The following is a 21,459-nucleotide window of genomic DNA, read 5'->3' on the forward strand; positions in this document are numbered from 1 at the left end:
CGAGAAGCCTTTGTGCCTGTGTGGTAAGAGCCCACCCTGCAGCAAGTGCCTCTTGTCTATAAAAGCCCCAAGGAGGCTGACTTGATCAGGACTGTGTTTGCACTGGTGTGAGCCATGTTTCAGGTTGTTCAGCAATGGAGGGGATGCAGGAGCCTAGATGTGTAACTCTCTACATCTTACTGCTGCCTTAGGACAGCACACCCAGGGTTGTGCCCTGCAATGGGAGGGCATTTCACCTTATCAAAATGCTGGTGAGTTAGCATTCTGGAATGGAGTGGGTTCCATCTGGGGAGCAGTTTTGGCTGCTTTCTGCTGTTACAGCAGCTCAATTCAGCTGGCAAACTACTTTCAGGGTGAAAAGTAAGATTTCCCTTGTTACTTTTTCAGACCTAGTCATCTTAATAGTTACTTGTACAAAGTTTAAAAAAAAAGACTTCAGACAGAAATACAATTTTTGCATCAGCAGCATTTCTTCCAGCTTAGCATTAAAAGCCAGTGTGGGAATGAGTAATAGGAGCATGGTTATTGTTTTATGGCTTAAGTAAATTGGTTTAAAAGTAATGTGGAAATTAATGAGCAGCTGCATGAGGGACAATGTATAATGAACACCAAGGAGAGCTATTGAAAAGGTACTGAGCAGAGGTATTGGTGCATAAAATGGCTGCAGTTCTCATCACAGCCTTTGGTACTTGTGCTCAGGTTTTACACCTCAGCACTCTGGCAAGTCAGCCAATAGCAGAAATGGGAGCCCTGGGTGATATGAGGCAATTTGCAAATCAGGCAGAATGAAGTTTTTTGTTTCTTACAGAAAATAATTGGTGAAAAATACCAAGCTTTAAACTCCAGGCTTTTGATTGGACGACCCCGGTGGAAGCTCCTGTTTGATGACATAGCAAAGTGCAATCGGAGGTAAGTGCTTGTCCGCTTGAAGGATGCCACAGTTCAACCCTGGCCTTGTCTGTTTCTAGCTATGTTTGTATGACTATATTTCTGGGATTTATCTTGCTGAGACATAGCCTATACAAACTGAAACACTTTTTTTTTTTATGCTTAGTGCAGTTCAACTTTTCATGCAGCTGAGATGTTCAGTGGCTCAGAAAATAAAAGTAGCAGATTTCCATCTCACTGCACAGAGATTACATATGTTCTTGTCCATGGCACTGTCTTGCTTTCAACATATATTGGCTTTTTATATAAAGTTATATTTCTTAAAATTGTTGATTCATGATTTGTAATGCTAATTTACAAACAGAATTCACAAGGAAAAATTTGAATTACCTGTATTGGTTTTATTCAGAAGATTTATTGTCTTTGGGTATTTCTAGCTATTTTTTATTCTCTGTTAAAACCTGTCAATACCTTTTTATGTGCTGGGAAAGAATATTGTGGTCTGAAACAAGACAAGTGTAAACCAGAGAACACATGCATATGGAATGTCTTTGTCCAGATCCAGCTTTGTTGAGTATTTTACCCTCTACTAGCAGTTTATTGCCCCAAAAGTTGATCTGGAAGAGGTTACTATGTGAATCTTCCCTAATCCACTTCTGGCAAAGTTGTTGGTGTGGGAGCAAACCCCCCTGAGAAGCTGTTGATAGTAATCTGGGTGCACCAGGTTGAGAGGTGCTGTGCAGAACTTTCCCTCAAGAACGTTTTGTCCTTTCTTGCACTTGCAAAGTGAAATCTGCCCATGGCTTGTTGACTCCTCTCTTCTGGGGCTAGATATGACTTGGGGTCACTGAGCCCTGGCTCTTGAGAAGTACTGAGTGCCGAATGGATCACTGTGGCCAGTGTGAGCTGCTGACAATACTTGTCTTAGATTCAGGTCATAGAGCAGGATGCCCCAAAGGCTGCTATGTCTCTAGCAGAATTTTCAGCCTTAAAGAAAGGGTTTAGAGCAAAGACCATGGGAAAGAAAGGGAAACAGAGAGTTCAGAGAACCAAGCTGACTCTCCAGGTTCAAAGGTCTCCAACAGTGGACTGTTGACCTTTTATACTCCATTCTAATGTCTTTGTTTAACTATGTGAGTGTAGTTTTAAAAGATGAAAGTGATGAGGTTCCTGCCACTTCCTGCCAAGGATGTAAGAGCACATAATATAGATGAAGCCATTAGTAGTAGCAGTAGTTATACTTGATTTTTCTTTTTTGCTTTCCACTGCATTATTCCTATTTAGACTTCAATCTGCATTTTCACATCAGGTCTTTAAATTGGGCCACCATTTTTAAGCAAGGTGTCTTTAATACCTAAATAATGTTCTGACTCTTTTGTCAGACATCTTCCTAAGATGTAGGTTTGTCATTCTTTGTCATCTCTCTGTCAAGGTGTATATAGGTCTGTACCTATGGATGTAGTTATGTGTCATGATGCACAATAGCAAGGCCCTTGACAAACTCGGCTGTCCTGCAAAAATTTACCTTTTGTAGGTAATTATTCTCCATATTTCCTTGGATGAGATGGGAGCTTCAGTTTTTCCCTCTGGTCCAATTTCCAGGTCTGCTGCTAGCTTTATTTCAGTTCTTATTTCTCTGTAACTTTCCACCTAAATGTCCCTGCTGCTATACAGAGACCAAAAAAACCAAACTAAAGCAAAACAGGTCAATCAAGTTGTTTCCAACATCTGGTGCCAGTGTTCAGACTTTCACATTTGCAATCATCCCCTTGGGCTTGTTTATGGGCAGCCAAGATGTTTTCCAGTTTTTATCTTGTGATTTTAGGAAAAGCTGCATATAAATAAACAGGCAGCTGGCAAAGCTCTCACTGTGTAGCTGTCTGATTGCTGTGTGCTTTGTGAATTGTTGCTGTTGTTGCTGTTTGGGTCCCAAATAAGCAAAGTGCATTTGTAAGTGTCTGAGCTTTGCCAGACCTTCAGAGCATGACATGGGACAACCCAGCATCAGGTTCCTGATCCTTTTTTTTTGGGAAAAGAGGAGCAGATGTATGCCATCTACTGTTCATATTTCATATGACACCTGCAGACCCAGCAACCTGAATTGGAACAGTTACATAATAAATTACTGGTCTTTTTCTTTCATGCTTTTTTGGGGGTATGGAGCAACAGCCTTGTTCCTGTTCAATTATGTCCTGGATGAAAAGCTTGCACCATGCTCAGTTTGCTTAGGTCAAATGGGCATGTGCTTTTTTCCAGGTAGAGAACAACCTAGAAAAATACATGAGTACCTGTAGGAGAAAAACGCATGGAGCACCATGATACATTTCTCATGTGCTCTAAAGGAAAAACTTCTCTCTAGGAATGAATGTGGGATTTAAAACAGGAACATTTCAAGTCCTGACTCTGTCCTCTCAATGTAGCAAAGTATTTAATCTCTCTCAGGTCCTGCTGTTCACAAAATGGATGTAAGAATATGTGCCAACCTACTCATCCTAGAGGAATGCTGAGGAGTTACTTGCTTAGTGCTCTGAATGAGTAAATTCTATATGAAGTTTATTATTATTACAAAGAATGGCTTATAACATAGTTTCCTTAACTGTAAACATCTTAATGGTATTCATGAAGATTTTCAGACATAGGACTACACAGCTGCCTGTTTTCACCTTAGCCACAAAGTGAGCCTTTGTCCCAAACAAGTGATAGATAAAGCCCATCAGCTCAGGGTAGCAATATGCTGTTCCACGTTGTAGCTTTCCTCAGCCACCTTTCTGTTTGTGTTCCAGCAGCCAGGCAGGAGCTGGGCGAGGCAGGGGGGAGGCATCAGCAGGCACATGGACACATGAGGAAGGTAGATGGTTTGTGAAGGGGTGTCCAGACCAGATGCTGATGGTGGGTATCCCAGGGAGGCAGTCTGAGAGCCTGTGGCCCACTGCACAGAACAGTGATTCAGCTGGGTTTCAGGAAACCTTGGCCATGGGTTGGCTGCTGGCTTTGTTGGCTGTTTATATGTAATGAAAGAGAAAGGAGAAGCTGAACTCTTTGGGGTTTATTTTATCAGTTCACTGTACTAATTAGACTAAAGAAAAATAAAAACAAAACAAACAAACAAAAAAAACCCAACAACAACATTAATTCTTTCAATTAAATACACAGTAGAAGACAGAGTCTTGCTGGCAGCTCATGAATCCTTTTTCTCCAGTGTGCACAGATTAGAGGGAGTTCAGAGTCTGCAAGTGCTGAGGAATCTTTTTTGAGAGCAACAAGCAACAACTCTCTCATTATTGCAACAAATTCAGCCTCCAGCACACCACCCATTGCCATTAAAAGGAGTACTGCCAGAGCAGGAAAGCTTAATAGATAAACATAAGGGTGAGAAAAGTACGACTTAGGACTTTGCCATGGATTGATATGAGAGATGGTGTCATTGAAGGCAATTAAAATCTACCTTTTAAGTTACCTGCATAACTTTGTGATGATTTCTGATGTTTGAGTGCTCAGTTGTACCATGCCAGAGTTGCTGTGCACTGATGCAGTGTGCACTGCCATGCTATTCCAGCAGCTGCCTGACACCTGACACATACATGTAGCGGTATGCGCCGAAGATTGCTTCTTCCTCCTCTTATCAAACACATGCACAGGGAGCTTTAAACTGAGTTTGATTATCTTGCATATGCTAAAATATTGTGTATTAAATAGTTACTGGGTAAAACACCAAAATAGTTCTGGAAGCAGAGCCCAGAATCCAAATCTCAAGCCTCTTGGTGAGTGCTGTAGATCACAATAGTTAGAGCCATGTTCCCTCTTGTGTGCTTTTTCTTCATCCTTGTAAATCTTTAAGATCTTTTTCTGCAGTGGCACAATTTCAGCAGGAAGAAGATGATTTTTTTTTTTTTCATGATACAGAAAAGGCATCACTGTATTGTCTTTCCCTGCTTCCTTTCCTTCTCCTCATTTTTTAAAAAAGGGAGATAGTGAATATTGTGAATGGCTCAGTATCCCTGTGGTGGATGTGCTTTGTTCTGGTGCTGGCTACAGTTCTGAGCCCTCAAAATGTTGTATGACTGTGAGTCTGACAGCCTGTTTTTAAGGTGACCAGAGAGCAAAGAGCTGTTGTTGCTAGAGTGTTGTGAAAAAGTCAGGTTGACTAATGAACCTGGGCTGAGATCTATGGGTGATGAACAAGGATCATACTCTGTGTTTGACTTTTTGTGAGATTTCCCCATATAGATGTTGAAGGAAGAACTGCATGCTAATGTGAAAGTAAAGCAGTAAAATTATTCTGTTGCTGCAAGAAATAATAATCATGGGTTAGTAGTGCTCTGTTTTCATTAGTGTAACAAATCACTGTTAGTGACTAGATAAGCTTGTGTAATTCATGAGTTACACTACGGAAGTCTTTACAGTGAGACATATTTTTAACAAAAAAGTGATTAATCATGAAAAATAATAGAATGGAAAATAGTAATATTTTGTCATTTGACATCTTGAGACTAAGATGAAGCACTTCTTGTTAGAGTTTTCTTAGTCAGATAAATTGTAGGGTTTGTTGTAGGGATTCTTGGGAGAGGTATGGTGGCTTCAGTAAAACTAACTGCTTCATCTAGTGAGCTGTTCTCACCTTAAAATCAATATGTAGGTGGCTTATGTATAATACCATGAGGCCCTGATCCACTTCTTTCTATTACTGGAAATTACTGTTATTTACAATGTCATAATTTCCCCTTCCCTCTTTTTTTTTTTTTTTTCTTTAACAGGAAGACCATTGGAGTTTTCTGCTGTGGACCAAACAAAATCTCTAAGATACTCCATAAACTGAGCAACAGCAGCAACTCATATGGGACAAGGTTTGAGTACAATAAAGAATCCTTCAGCTGAAAGTCTGTTGGAGCAAGACTCTCTAGAAGATAAAAGTGCAATTTTTTGTTTGTACAATGTAAAAGTTCATCTGTGGTTTAAACAGACAGAAATGTACCAAAGAATAGCACAAACGTTTTTATTTATGATTATTTAAGACTGATGGATGCAGCAGTATACCAACAAATAATCAGTGCTTTTACTCAAATGTGCTCACACAATATTTGTGGTGGGAGTGATTCTTTGGATTTGTTGATGTTAATTAAAAAGTACAGAAGCTGGGGATAGACACAATTGCTTTAAAAGCTGATGGAAGAAGAATCTGTGGAATGTTTGAACTTCTTCCACTTCAGTCCTCTGAAGCTGGATCAGTAAATTAAACCCCAGGTTAATCTAAGTGGCAAAACATAGTATTACAAAGACTCTTGCTTTTGTTGGTATACATATCTTACGGCTTTGGGGTGAAAATACTCCATATTAAGAGATTCTATTATACATTGCAGAACTGGGATTCTGTATTTAAAATATAGAGTGTTACTCTTGCTAGTCTACTTCTGTAATGAAGTTAACCTAAGGAAAAGTGAGCACAATTGTGTAGCACCAGTGGGCAGCCTCTGCTGTGATGTTAGTCACAGCCTTTTGGCAAGCACACATCTGTACGTGGAGAACTCTGTGTCTTGCATCAATTCAGTATTCAGTGAGTTTGCAAAATAATTATGATTTATGCAGCCATAAAGATGGAGCAAGAAAAGCAATGAACAGGAGCAGACAGGATCTGAAGTTTTATTATACCACACACTCAACATGGAAGTTGCCCTCACTCTGCACTCACATGCCCTGAATGTCAAGTACTTCAAGCTTTCAGATATGCTGATTATTTTACAACACAGCCAGTTGAAAGCCAGTTTTAGAGGTCCCAGAGTATGTTTGGTTGACTGTGATCCTTTCAGTATCTTCCCTGGAGCCACCCTGTTTTCCCTGGTGCCACTTAAAGCAGGATGAGACCAGATCTGCAGCAGAGTGAGAATGAACCCCTCGGCTCTGTGGCTCCTTGGATGATGTGTGCAGATACAAACCTTGCAGGAGCCGCAGTGTGCTTTCAGTTTGTTCCATAGAGGAAGATCTCAAAACATCCAAAATTTAAGCTCTCCTTCCCTTCTTCTCCTCTCAGCTGTTTTCTGCCCCTAATTGCCATGGGAGAGCTAAAGGTTGAAACTGGTACTTCATAACTTTTTGGTTCTGAGGAGCACGTTTTCTTCTCCATCCAAATAGCAGATCCAACTTCCTTTATTTCATCTTCTCTCCCTTTTCCTTACTTTGCTGAGATGAGGACACTTAAACAGGAATCAGACACTTAGCTGGCATAAATAGGCACCACTCTAATGTCTCTTAATAGAGCAGCATCACTTTAACATGGTGAAAACCTTCCCTTTGATTTCCAGCAGAAGCTTGGGAGCAGAACAGTGTAGTGTTTGCAGCATACAGGGGCAGAGGCTGGCTTGAGAACTCTGTGCCTGTGGTTCACCTGTATTTAGGGCAGTGCTTTTGATTTCATTTACATCTGTCCAATGAATACCTTTTTAATTTTAGTGGGAAAAGCACTGAATTTTTGCTCAGGACACAGACTCTCTACAGGAGTCTGTAAGTATCAATGTGAGTGTTCAGAGGGAAGCATTTTTCTAGTAGGTGGTGTATAGGCATAATGTATGTATAACTAGTGAGGATGACTTTGGTCTTTGCCTTGGCAGTTTCTGCTCAGGAATTGCATTTGGTGAGCAATCAGTGAAGCCACAAGGGAATGTGTTCCTCAGTGTCCGGAGCTGGCACTGAAGTCTTTACCTCTGGCTCTGCCCAATTTGAAATCCAGAGAGAAGGAGAAGAACCAGAGATAGACAAATTCCTACTGACAAAAATTCTCGAAGTAGCCCAGATGAGAGAAACCAAAATAGAAATGCAGTGTGAGATGGGAGCCTACATTACAGCTACTGATTTTAATTTTTTTCTCTTTGAGGCTGAAAGGACCATTCTTTTCCTACTGGATCTCATTCATCCATCACTGTAAAACAGCAAAGGATTAGATTTTTTTTAATCAGTAGGATTTATTTCTAATACTACCTGCATAGATTTTATAATAAATATAAAACTGTTGGCAAAATGTGTAGATACTGAATATTGTAGATTCTGCATACTTTCTTTGTTTTCTGGCTGTTAGTTTAAAACATGATTGAAATCATGCCTGCATCTGTTACCCACAACTAGAAAGTGATCTTCTCCTCTAGTTTCAGGATCTACTATCTCATGCTTTTAAAATACAGTTTAGAGTCATCTAATCACTATGTTGTTTGTGGTTTTACATCTCCTCTGACAGATATTGGCTCCATTACCATATAATGAGCAGCTAGTTTTGCAGTTAGCTCTGTGCTAAAGCAGATTATGTTTTCTGGCTCAGCTTCTGTATAGGTAACACTTTGTAATTAAAATAGTATTACTAGTACTTTGCTCTTACTCTGCATTGTTGCAGGAGTTGATGCTGTTTGTGGGCATGTTAGACACATTAAGCAGTGCTGTCACAGCAAGACTGAAGCAGATCCAGGCTGTCCTCTTTCTCTCTTTGTGCTGTATCTGACTCAGCTGACCCACTTGTAAAACAAGCCCTGGACCGTCTGCCTTTCTGGAGTGTTTTGAGGCTTAATTAATGTTTTGGGATCACTTCTGTGCACAAGCAGCAGAAAGATCTAATTGCTATGTAAATGTGCTTCTGTTTAATTTTGGTTAAACCTTTCTGTTGCTGATCTGAGTAATTGCTAGACCAGGTGAGGAAGAGTTTGGGGAAAGTCTAAAAGCTTCAGTTGCTTTTTTTCCTTTCCCTTGAGCTATGCTTCTGTAAGAGAGGCAAAATGTTTAAGAGTTGTTGAGTGACTGTGACTTGGCTTCAGGAGTGGCAGGTATTATGATAAACACAATCTTTCTACAGGCTATGTTGTCATTGCTCTTTCTGAGTGTGTGTCCAGCTTGCAAAACAGATTCAAGCCCTCTTTAAACTCCATTGCTTTTATATCTGTAAGCCAAGTGTATGTAAAAATATAACTCAGTGCCAGGCAAGTAGGTGAAGGCTGACAGCACTCAATTCCACATTTGCAGATCAACTGGAGTTATGTAATTGAGCATCATTTTTCACTTTAAGCTGTGTCCTGTGAGTCTGTCATAAGTGTCCTGCTGGCAGGGGAAGGATCCCTCCCTGTATTCTCCCAGTTTTCACTCAGTCTTTCATAAAGCTGCTCTCAGTGTTTGTTCGGCAGGATCTTTTGTTTTATTCATCAGAATTGTTTCAGGACCTTTTTTTTAGACCAGGAATGTTTCCATACCACGATGCAAACCAAGCCCTCTCCCTGCAACAAGAATCTGGCCCTTGTGCAGCAGTGTGGGACACAGCTAACAGCAGGATTAATCAGATGTACCCAAGACCCATTCCCATATCACTGAGATTACTTGTGTGAGTGAATGTCCACTGCCACAACAAAAAACAGCAGAGATGAGCCCTGATGTTGCATGGGAAGGCCTGGTGGGAGCTGACCTTCACCACTGAAGTCTGCAGAACAGTCTGTCCCTCCACAATGATTATTCCAGCCCCGTGTTTGGAGCAACATTATCCTGTTTCAGTATGTGTTACTACTACTAGCACGTGGGCTCTTTCTTGTCTTTTTTCTCCTTTTGTGGTCTCTAGCACATAGGTGGCAAAGAGATTTGAAGCTGGCTGAGAGAGGGCAGATGAAGCATTAAGTAGCAGACCAGCTGTGTTGGGAACAGTAATTCAGCTATAACAGCCTAACAGAGCAGAGAAGTAATGGTTTAGTAGGACTTGGAGAACAGCAGCCTAAGAGTAAAACCTCTACTCAACGTTTAATGCACCAGGCTATAGTTTCAAAGCACAAGACATGGCTTAGGGGAAGCTGGCATGAGGCTAAAGAGTCATTGCTTATAGCAGTTCAAGGACCATAAGTCAGAGAAGAGGCATAGTTTTTAAAATGCAATGTTTAGTCTTGAAAAATAAGAGGACTTCTAGGGAGATTAATTTTCGCTTCAGCCTGGCAATCACTTCATAAGCTCACTTGTTTGATATAAGGTAAGGTGGATCTGTTCTTCTCTGGATTATGCATTCAATTTTTCTGACGATTTTCCATCCCTCAGAATTTCAACCAGTTTTTATTATTTCAGCCAAAAGGATTTAACAAGAAGGTTTAATCAAAATGCCACTGGTGCCTGTGCTGAGCTGAGGTTTTCTGCTATGAATGTAATTTTTCAGGGATATATATATATATATATAATATATAGCTGATGATTCAACTGTGAACGGTGATTTGGGATTTGCATTGTTTCTGCTGCTGGTGTATTTCATTAAGGCCACTATGGTGATGCACTGTAAAAATGTATGGAGCTGAAATGAGACTCTTCCTTCCCATAAAGAGTGGTATTTTAGTGCCTGTACTAAGCATAGTAAATCCTAGAAACTAAAATTTCCTTTGTAGGCACAGTAGATTAATTAGCATCTTTTAAGGTTAAAAACTCTGAGTCCTCTGCTGGACTGACATGTATAATGAATGCTCTGACACAAAGGTTTTGAGCAACAAATGCTTCTTAAAGGACTGGATGAGGATGAGGATATGTGAAGGTTTAGTATCCTGCTAATTGTATCACCCATGTTGCAAGAGGGATGGGAGCCGTTTTGGTACCAAGGAATGCTGTGCACTTCCTCTGATGTTAAGAATATCTCTGAACTTGCAGTGGATCCTCAAGGTTCACTATGCCTGAAGTGCTGTATTCCCTAGAGGGATCCTATTTGTAAGAGACAGGTGCTGGATCTGTACTAAGAGCAGTACATGGGCTCAGAGAGAAAGCTGGAAAAAGCCACATGTCCCAGTTGCAGATTGCTTCTCAACAGAGCCCTTGGATGAGAGGGAAGGCTGGTCTTGAACCTCCAGGTAAGCTGCTGTCAACTGAGGAGCAACCCAAGGAGGGCAGGAGAGGATGATGAATGCCAACAATAAACAGCGTAAAATATTTGGTACCTGGGAACCAAGGGGAAAGAGGAGACATTCTTCTTAGCTTCTCAATGTTAGAAATTAAAAGCAAACCCCATTTTCTAGATGTTGATACAGAGTCTCCCTGGGGGTTGAGAGGTAATGTATGCAAATACATTGCATTTCCATGCACCACACAGTGCTAAAGCCCAGAAGAAAACTAGTATATTTTAGCAAACACCCTGAAAATAAGCAATTCCTTTGAAATAAAACCTTTACTCTTTCAAGTTAACCTACTTCTAAAAAGCATCTACTTCTATTCTGCAGCTGTGGAATTGGGAAATAGCTTTACCTGTTAACTCCTTTTCACCAAAATACTGAAGTGTAGAGTTCTCTGTGTCAGCTGTAAGTATCTTTGACAGTTTGATAAATAACTTTTGTGTTTGTTGCTGCTGACCCTAGGAAAGGACAGCCTTGAGGATGAGAACCAGTGTTACATAAATGTCTAGTGTACATAGCAACGCTGAGCAGGGAGACGCTGCTGCATCACTTTTGATGCACCAGTCACTCATTAAAATTCTGTCATTGCAAGGTCATGTTGCTCATCTCATACTCTGCAGCCCTGGGGAAGAAATTTGGATGAGAGGTGGGGGAGGAAAAGCAAAAACTTCCTCCTTGTGCTGTAACCAAGAATATATTCATCGACAGCAGGGCACATGTTTTGATTTCAAAAGAGCATGCCATTTCTTTTTCAGGGATAACGGGTTCCCTCCTGTGCTGTGTCATGGTGTTTGTGTGTTAGAAGTGTAACACAGTGATAACGGGTTGCTTCCGAATTGAATAAATAACGCCTCTGAGCTTTTGCTTCTCCCTTGAATAGTCTGAGAGAAATGCAAAATACCAGTGAGCATATAGAGTGGACTGTGTCCCAAGCTGCACTCAGCACAACCTGGTTAGGAATGCTGCACAGCAGCTCTGCAAGCTGCTGGGAGGAAGCGAGGCTGAGGTTTTGGGTTTGGTCCCCGGATGGACCATTCACTTAAATGATGATCCTTGTGGGTCCTTTCCAACTCAGACTATTCTGTGATTCTGTGTAACTGTTTTAAGGAGAACAGTGAAATATGTCAGTGATACATGATCTGTGGTCAGAAGCAGGCCAGGTCGCCACATTGGCTGTCACATCTCTGAACCAGGACCGAGCCAGTCCTAGGTATGCTTTGGTGAAAGGAGAGTCAGGGGCTCTTGGACTGAGTCTGCAGATGAAAAGTGCTTTAGACAGAGCTCAAAGAGTCTCCTGGGTGCATTCCAAGCCTGGAGTTCGGAGCTCTCATACCTGAGGGTGAATTGTGTAGGCAATGAGCTGATCTGAGCTTTGGGTAAGGTCTCAGTTCTATGGTTAGCTGAAGGTATGGACATACCCTGTGTATTTCTCTAGCTTTGTAGGAGCATGTTCAGGGACAGGGAAGCAGGTTATGTTATTGCACCTCATTAGGTGTTAGATGCTTGAAAGCATGTACTGCTTAGAACAGATGAGGACAGTGAATGCCAGCTTCCACCCACAACTGAATATACCCTGCCTTTTCCAGTAGTGTTCCTGAAGAATAAATGGCCAAGTCTCTGCATTGAAGACACAAGTGATGCATTTTTCTTTTATTGTATCAGAGCAACATAATTAACTTAAAAAATATTTGCCATGAATGTGAAGTTGCACTTAATGACATTTTTCTTTTTGACTGTTTAAGCCCTAGTAACAGTTTGATACACACTTTTTGGCAAAAATATAATGCCCCAAAGCTTAAAAATGTGGCTGAGATGGAACTTGGCAAGGGATCTCCACCTGATAGTGAAATATCATTGTCTGTTGGAACTGGATGCATTTGTGCTTCATTCATCTTGGTCTGCTCCATCACCATGGAAGATTAGAGGGAGCAGAGCTTTCAGATCTTTCTCTCCCTCTGCATATAACCTCGGCCTTCATCTAGAGGTGTATTTGAACCTTTGGATCACTAGATGCGTCATCAGCCATGTATCACATAGTTCTTCTTTTGTACTCTTCCTCCCTCCTTAGCACAAATTATATCAGGAGGCTTTTTCCGCTCTTTGTTTCCCATAACTCAGGAAAATGCCATTTTGGGAAATGCAGAGGGCCTCAATTTTAATTGCTTCATACACCAACCTGTATAATGCTCCTTGTGTGCGCAATCCAAGGGGGCTCTTGTAGTCCCTTTGATTAGCTTCAGGAAAATGAGGGGTGCATCCCAATGCTGGAGATGCTTCTGACACTCACAAGAGGAGCAGTGCTAAAAGGGCAGCTATGTAGAAAATGGGAAAACTCATAAGAGCAAAGATTACATCATCTGCTGAATGAGAATTTGGGATTTGGCTTTGTGAGAGTCAGATCACTAGTGGCTACCACTGAAATTAAGTCATGCTTCTGCTCTCACACGTAGGCATTTCAAGACACTGGGCAGTGATGGAAAGGGTTTCTTTTTTCAATTACCTTTGCTATTTCCATACAGCCCCTACTTTACCAGCTGCATATAACTTCCTTCTTTCACTGATTAATTATTTCTTTGCCTGGTTTCTTTGCTTCTGGGAGCTTGAGAGCTCATTGTTTATAAAGGGAAGAAGTGTGCTGTTAAGCAGACAACTCCCAACACCTATGTTCAGCTCTGCATCTTTGAGAGAGAGGTGCTGATGCTGCTGTGAGTGCAGAAGGGCAGAGCTTTCACTGAGTTGTGACCAGGACCCTCTTCCAGGCTTCATATATTGATGAAGCTCTGGGCTTATTAATTAGCTTTTTCTGAAATAGGTACCCTTAGTCCAAATGTGCCAGGGTGTGAAACCCTTAGTGGCACTGAGTTTTCCTCTCTCTGTGTTCCTTCTGATCATTTGCAGGAGCAAATTTGATGAAACACATTTGGGTAAGAAATGGTTCTCTTGGTCTATGGTGGTAGTTGAGAAGAAAAGTCATAATTGGAGTATCTTCCCTCAAACTGATGTGCAAAATAGTGTTTTGGATGGCCCAGCTATATTAGTTCCATAATATGAATATAGGCAGTTTCTTTAAATATCTATGATTTTTTATGTAAATCTGACTTTATGTTCAGAACCAACCAAACAAAAAAAATCCGAAACGTCTTTTTTATGTTGAAAATGCTCGTATGTCCAAAACACATTTGTTTTAAAAGAATTCTTCCAAGATGCTTAGAAGAAGAGTGGAAACTAGCTCAAAAAACTCATTTTCTAATAGCAAAGCATTCTTCGGTTTTGGTTGGTTTTTTTTTTTTTTGAACCTTCATTAGTGAAAAAGTAGAGTTCAAACTAAGCAATAGTACCACAGTCTGAGCTTCAGCAATTCAGTATCTTCTATTTAAAGTAAAGCATCTCTCTAGGATCATGTCTACACTGTCATCTGAACCTTCCAGGCAATGTCTGTAGCAGATCTAGACTTGGGTTGCTGTGAGAAGAAGACATGATCCATTTTTGTCTTACTTTGGGTATTTATTTGGGACTCAAAAGCCATGTGAGAGTTTGATGTGTTAAACAGACAGGAATTGGAGCCACTGGTGGAAGTATGAGTATGCTGAAAAGTCCTTAGCCTGTTATCCCATTAGTCAAAATAATTAAAGTCCAGTCTCAGGAAGGAAGATGGCCACTAAGGAAATTCTTGCCATCCCTAAAGTTTGAAAAGTGCAATAAAATAAGGTCAGCTTTCCATTTTTTCTTTTAAGAAGTGAGCCCTGGAAATAGATATTTACAGTTAATATGTATGATGTGATTGAAAAATTAATGTCTTGTCTTTTCTGTAGCTGCGAGTCATAACTTTTTCATTTCTGACCACATTCCTCTTCCTCTCTCACTCTTCCCTGTCCCAAAAGGAAGAGACCAGAAAATTCTTTCTGAATTTCCACTTCTGTAATTATATATCTTTTCCACTAGAGGTGAAATAAAAAAAAAAATATTAAAAAGGAAGGCGACATTTACTTTTTATATCTCCATACAATGTGCAAGATAACAATTTTGGAAAGTATTCACATAAATGTCCACAATTTTGAGCACTAAATGTTCTTTTCAGAGGTGTCTGTTTATATTAATGCAATTTCAATCTGTTCTTATGCTTTTATAGATCAGGATGTGGTACAATTCTTTGAAAAGAAATATCTGCTTAGTTTCCAAGTGGAACACAAAGCAAAATTTGGCCTTGAACTTGCATTTGTAAGTTTTTCACCCAAGCTTGACTTTAAGAAAAATAATAGTACTTACTGGGTTCATGTCTATAACAAGTCATACTCTTGCTGTATGAAATGCCCCATTTTGTAGCTTCAGCTTGCTGACCCCCAAAACAACAGAGGAACTTTGTTTCAATTTGACTGGAAGAACTTAAATACATCGCTGTTGTACCTTCATGCCTCATAAACCTTCAAAGAGTAAGCAATAAGCTGTCTGGGTCTGTTAGTTCCACTAAAATGAAGGAAAATTTTTACCAGTTATCTATATAATAAGGCAGAACTAGAAAACTGATCATTAAAAAAATCTCTGGGTTTTTATTTTCCTATTTTTTGCAGTTTGTTTATTCTTCTCTCTTTTATGAGTCATGTGCAGAACTCTTCCTACAGTGTCCCTTTCTTAGTTACATGGTGTGAGGGTAGATGAAATCTGTTGGCTAAATAAAGGACTCAGGCAGGGCTCTTGAGCTTGATCCCATGTTCTTACAGAGTTCCCCTACAAACCAGTGACTGTGCAGGATTTTCATAGTAACATGAAGAGTTCAAATTCACTGAGATTTTTATACCCAACTGCATTAGGTTTCTTTCTAAAATCCCATCTTCTTTTTGCCTACCATTAAAATGGGGATAGCCACATGGGGAAAAAGTTTGGATTTGCCTGGCAGGTAGTGCTTCATTTTAAATTTTTTTAGTGAAAATACAAACTCCTGGTTGCAATATGGAAGGGAGGCTTCTTGCCCAAAATACTTGTCTGAATTAGCCATTTTATCTTAATGGCAGTCCTGACAACTAAAGTATTTGGCTGATGAGTTCTTTTGCTGTTCAGATGTTACTTTTACATTCTGTTATATTAGCAGATCATCTTAATGTGATTTTATGTCTCTTATTGTATTTGACAAAGCACCATATGTTTATACATCATGTAATTATGGCACTGTACTCTAAAGGTATTTACTTTACAGGAAGTTTCATGACTTTGGAATAAACAACCATTCCAAGACTGAGCAAAGCATGATTGAGTTGTTGTTTGTGACCTGATTTCAGTTAATTATATACTGCCTTAATCGTGGAAGCATTGTGTGTGTGCGTGTGTGTGTGTGTGTGTGTGTGTGTGTGACTGCTGGTAGGGAGGCTGGGATGTCTCTCCTTAGCAGAAGGTCTGATATTCTTTGTGGTGCACTAGACTTGCTGAAACATTCACACAGAATTCATAGATATGCTGCAGGAGACCCAGGATCCTCTGGCATGACAGCAGCAAGTTGGGTAGGATACCCAAAGAACTAGAATTGTACTAGGCACCCTTGTTTAGTCACCCAGAGTAATTTTCTGCCTTAGAACATGAGCACGTGCTTACTTCATATGTATCTGTGGCTGTGAGACCACCTCAGAGGCAGAATACATTATTTCATCCTCATCATCATGCACACTGGAATTTAGGAGAATACCAGTCCACTACACTCTGTCCGTGTTTATAGCAGAGTGGAAGGAGAAAGGAACACCTGCCTGATTACAACCCATCAAAACTGGTGATGAGCAAAGTTTCTTCCCATATCAGAAGCTTGTAGAAATCTTCCCCACCTGTGCTGAACACTTGAGTGCCTGACATTGAAACGTGCTCTGGGCATTTGCTTTTGTCTGCTTGCTCTGGTGAAGTATTTCAGTGTGCTCAGACCATGCTGCTTTTGATAGATATTAATCTGAGAGCTGCTATTTTATTATGGTCTTCAAGACACTGCTGATTCTACAGCAAATCTGCAACAACTGGTTTAAAACTCTTAATTCACTTCCCAGTGATGTGTTTAGGGGTCTGTTGGGTGCACTGCAGACTAAAGCACGCACTTCCTGCAAGATGTTGAATGCTCTGGGGGCTCTCCGCCTAATCATTTCTGCATTTGGCAGGGTTGTGGGTTTTTACAGGAGAACTGCACATCAAACATAGATTAATACAAGTGTGCAGAGTTCTCTGAGATTTTTCAGAATTGTTAACAGTTCTGGGTAATTTATTTCTGAGAAGTGAGGGTATGTAGTTAAACTGCATATATTGATCTCAGAGTTGTACTTTTTACTTTCTCTTTACAGAGTGGTGTTGATAAAATAATGGGAAAAGGTACCATCCCTCCAGAAAAAGGAATTTAAGAGCAGCAAAATAAAAAACAAAAACCAAAAAAACCCCTGTATTTTCCTTCTGATTTTTTTAGTTGTTAAATTAAAAACTTATAGGGAAAGCTAACAGCTGCACTTTAAAGTTCCTGATCTCTGCAGAAGGTGTTTATTTACACTAAATGCAGGGTCAGTGGCAGGCAGGGCAGAGTTATCAGAGGAAAAAGATTTTTTTTCAAAAATTATGATAGTGTTTTTCATTAAGAGGAATGTCCTTTCCACTCACCTTCCCCATGCCAAGTAATGAGGTTTGGCAAAATGTGTTTTGGCTCTTGAGCTTTAATTTTCTGTCTGATATTTGGAGACTTTTTATGGGAAACTATATATTTCACAAATGCATTTGATCAAGAGAGAAATCTCAGTGTTCATGCGAGAAGATTATGGAAAGGGGAACACAAATTTATTGTTTTTTACAAAACCTGGCTGAAACTGCTGATGAAAATAATAAATTCTCCTTACGGTGGACAACAAAGAAAGTCTTGCAGTCTGCTGTTTTCCTGATGGAAGAGGAAAACTGCTTCCTTCTCCAACTTCAACCCTATATGGGCATCATGGACCATGGCAAATTCTTGATAACGAGGTGAGCAGAAGGATGGGCAACAGTAGGCAAAGACTGCTCACAGTAACCTGTGAGCTTTTCTAGAGAGAAAACGAGTATCTGTGGGCTCAGCAGCAGCTGTCTGCCTGACCTGGGCACCAACCTCACAGAAGTTATTTAATGGACCAAATCTCCTAATGTAAATGAACACCCTTCTCACATTGTCAGATAGATGTGAAAACTTTTGAAGACCCTCCAGGGAGATCTGATACACCTGACTTGGAATTTTGCTTTTCAGGGTACAAAATAATTTCAAAAGTGATTTTTTTCCCCTCCATTGGTGTTACAGGGAACATAGTCATTTATTTGAAGAATGCAGCACGACATGGGCTGCAAGTGTGGGTACTGCTTGGATATGAGCTGGTTCCCCTGTCCTAAATGATCTCAGATGAAAAACCATTTGAAAAATCTAAACCATCTGAGGAGTACACACAGGTGATTCCTCAACTGTTCCTGATTCTAATACTGGAGTAAAAGGAATAAGTACCCCCTTAGCTGGTCTCAGCAACCTCTGAAAGCTGGGGAGCAGCTGTACAATCCAGTCACAGCCTTGGTCACAGTAGGGAATGTAATGATTTGTCTTACATGTGCCCTAGGCCTGTGGATGTTACAGGAGGGCTGAAGAGTGGCACTTGGATTGTTTCTCCTGAAAACCCATCATCATTTTTTTGTAAGTAAGATTACTTTAAATGGTCTGCATTTCTCATCTGTTTTCTGACTCCTCCCAAATTTAATTCCTATTAATTTAATGGCTCCTTAATATATCATTTCTTGTTAGGATATGCATAAGCATTAGACTGGCCTTAACAACACTGTGCTTTCTAATCTGAAATTGTATATTGTGGATTGATGACTGATGGTCTGAGTAACCAGCAGCTTGTCTTTTTCCTCAAAACTATTTCCCAGTTTACCTGAAACTTAATTTTTTTAGGCTACAGTTTCTGATCTCTCTACAGATTAATTTTGCAAACAAACCTTCTTGTAACTTTTTACAGTAATGTGTCTTCTTGTAGGAGAACGTCACCTTAATTAAGATGACTGCAGGGATTTCCCAATCTGTCATCTGTGCCCAGACTGCTAAACACAATTTCTGAAGTGACAGCCTCCCTGCAGACATCCCTGTTTGGTTCTCGAGTTCCTTGACTCAGAGGATGAGACAAAAGGCCACCACTTTTAAGACCTGGTGTCTAGACTTTTGGATTTAGGCACATGGGTTTCACTAAAAGGGAAGAGTCTGACTAGAAGTGAGCTGATTTTCTGAAGTAGCTGTGAGGAAGACAGAAAAGCCTGGTTTTCATTTCTGCTCTCAAATGAGAGTTGTTAAGAGTCCGATTCTCCCTGAATATTAATAGATGGTTGATGCTTTGAAAGTCTGGATTAAATAATTGAGACCACAGACTATAGAATTAAAAAACTTAAATTAATTTTAAAGTAACATCTCAAGTCCATGATGGTGTAAAATAGGACACTAAATTCTCTAGTGGTCTGTATCTTCAGCGGTGACTAGTATTAACTGGCAAAATTAAATTTAAAACAAATTGCCTCTGTTCTGAATTGAGAAATCTTATATTCACTTGCTTTTGTTATAAATGGCTGTAATATCATCAAGATGAAAGGAGAGCTGGAAAAAGTCCTTATAGTCCCTGTTTACAAACATACACACACTATTAATATTATAAGTGTACAGTTATTTCAATATTTTTAGTTTTGCCATGAGTATATGAATTTTGCTGTCAGCTAATCATTAGTAGCTCTGTTACTCTGGGATGTGTGTGGTGCTTCAATTTAAAAAAAAAAAAATCACATTTTCTCATAATTGCACCATTAAGTATTTCTGTATACAAATACTGTTATTTTGGTAATTTGGTATTTTTCAAGCTGTTTAACCATGTATATATTTCATACAGGTCATCTGATAATGTAATTAGTCCATAGTAAATTTAGCAGAGCACCACCTTGAAAATCTCCCATAAATTTATAAGATGGTCCAGGCCTTCAAGTTCTTAATATGACTTCCTGATACATTTAGCCCTATGACAAAATAGACAGCATTTTTTTTTAATGTTATTGCCTTTGCAAGAAGGGACCACATGCAAAGAATTTAAGCTTTTAGCATTTCTTCCAGAAATATATTTTATTCTGTGGACTTCTTTCAGACTATTTATTTGTAATAGGTTGCACAAAGGAGAGAAGGCGAGTAAAGACATTAATGCTGTAGAAAATTTCCTATAGTTTGTCACTGGTGGGGAGAAACAGAACCTGATTACAAGGAAGGTTATATTGGTATGCAAGGTAAAGGAAACCCTTGTTCATGGCTCTGCCTTAAAAGTTAAGAAGCTCTGCAGACTACTCTATTTATATTTATGGCATTGTTGTCCAAAGTGCTTGGGAAGATGTACACCAGTTTGGAAGTATAGCCCATTGAAATGGTTGTGCTTAAGTTTTCAAAGAAACCAGAAGGAAATTGATTACAGGAAAATGTGTGAAAATTTGTTGACAATATGTAATTCACCTGAAAGTGCCTTGTTTGCTTATTATTGCCTGAGAATGTTTCTTTCACTTGAAAACAGTGAAGGAAAGCAAGGAGGTGCTTTTAGACATCCAAGTTCCTTTAAAACCTGTGAGACATACTACATACACAACCATGCCTGTCATCACCACCACTATACCAGCCTCAAAACTGTGGGACAGTCCCACAACTGAGCCGCTGGGGATCCCTTTTCTGGTCAGATAAGACAGTGCAGTTTGGGATGATAGGAGAGGGAATCAAGTTTCATGAAGGGATGTGATCAGAAGGGCTAAGCCACAGTGAAGGTCCAGAATTAATGTTTGCTGCCAAGTTCTTGTTTCAAAGAGGATATTCTTTTTTACTGTATGTGGGGAAAGTACTTATTTTTCTATGTATTTTATTAGTCAATCAGATTTCTAGAACTTTTTTGGCATCATGTGAATTCTGCATAACTGATGCTCTCAAGAGAAGGAGGTAATGGAGATCAGGGGAAATGCCCATTCATGAAATGGGGGCACCAGAAAGCCTAGTGGGTAGAAGATGGCTATGCAGAAGTAAGCTGATTTTGTAGTTATGAGTTATTTAATATCTAATTCAAATCTTATTACAAAAATTACAGTTAGAGGCCATTTTTAATGACGAGGTCTCATTGCTGCCAATTTTCAGCTCACTATGGAGTCTGATTCAAAATTTACATCCATAAACATGCGGGTACACAGATGGTGAATTATAGATTTAACTCAATGGAGAGGCCAGGTGCTAAAAATACAAATTTGGATAAAATGTGGAAGGGAGAACAGAATGAAAAAGACTGACAGCTGTTCATTGTCTTGGCTTGACTAAATGTGACTCTTAACAGTCTGAGGAAGTAAGACACCAGGCTAGAAAATTAAAAACTTGACAGAGGTAAGAGTCTCTTGCAAAAGTCAGAGACATGCAAAGCTGAGCACCTCATAATGAAACTATCAGGTACGCTCTAGGTTTCTTAATTTTTTTTCTTTATATGAAACAACACGGTGCTGATGCTGCAAATACTTCCCTGGACACTTAAATTGGTGGGCTCCACATCTAACAAGTGCTTTTGTACAAGCTTGAGCTCAATGCCCACTGGGTGAAGGTTTATGTGGCTGCCTGGTGTACATACACAGGATCTAGATTTTTCAAGCACCAAATACTGTAATGCCCTATTTTTTGCATTGATCC

The 21,459-nt window shown here is 39.8% G+C and overlaps 1 protein-coding gene across 3 annotated transcripts in view; it reads left to right on the top strand.

Moving 5' to 3' along the window:
* Positions 1-15,989, top strand: part of NOX4 (NADPH oxidase 4) — a 110,050-nt gene extending 94,061 nt beyond the window's left edge. For all 3 annotated transcript variants that reach the window (XM_005516181.3, XM_014250191.2, XM_088051089.1), the window contains 2 exons: positions 809-909; positions 5,643-15,989. In XM_005516181.3, coding sequence (XP_005516238.2) covers positions 809-909; positions 5,643-5,763 — 222 coding nt within the window. In that variant the 3' untranslated portion in view covers positions 5,764-15,989. The remainder of the gene's footprint in view (positions 1-808; positions 910-5,642) is intronic.
* The last annotated feature ends 5,470 nt before the right edge of the window (positions 15,990-21,459 follow it).

The sequence above is a fragment of the Pseudopodoces humilis genome, chromosome 2, assembly GCF_049639895.1.
Source record: "Pseudopodoces humilis isolate 2021_Gansu_Grassland_sample_001 chromosome 2, ASM4963989v1, whole genome shotgun sequence".
Lineage (NCBI taxonomy): Eukaryota > Metazoa > Chordata > Aves > Passeriformes > Paridae > Pseudopodoces > Pseudopodoces humilis.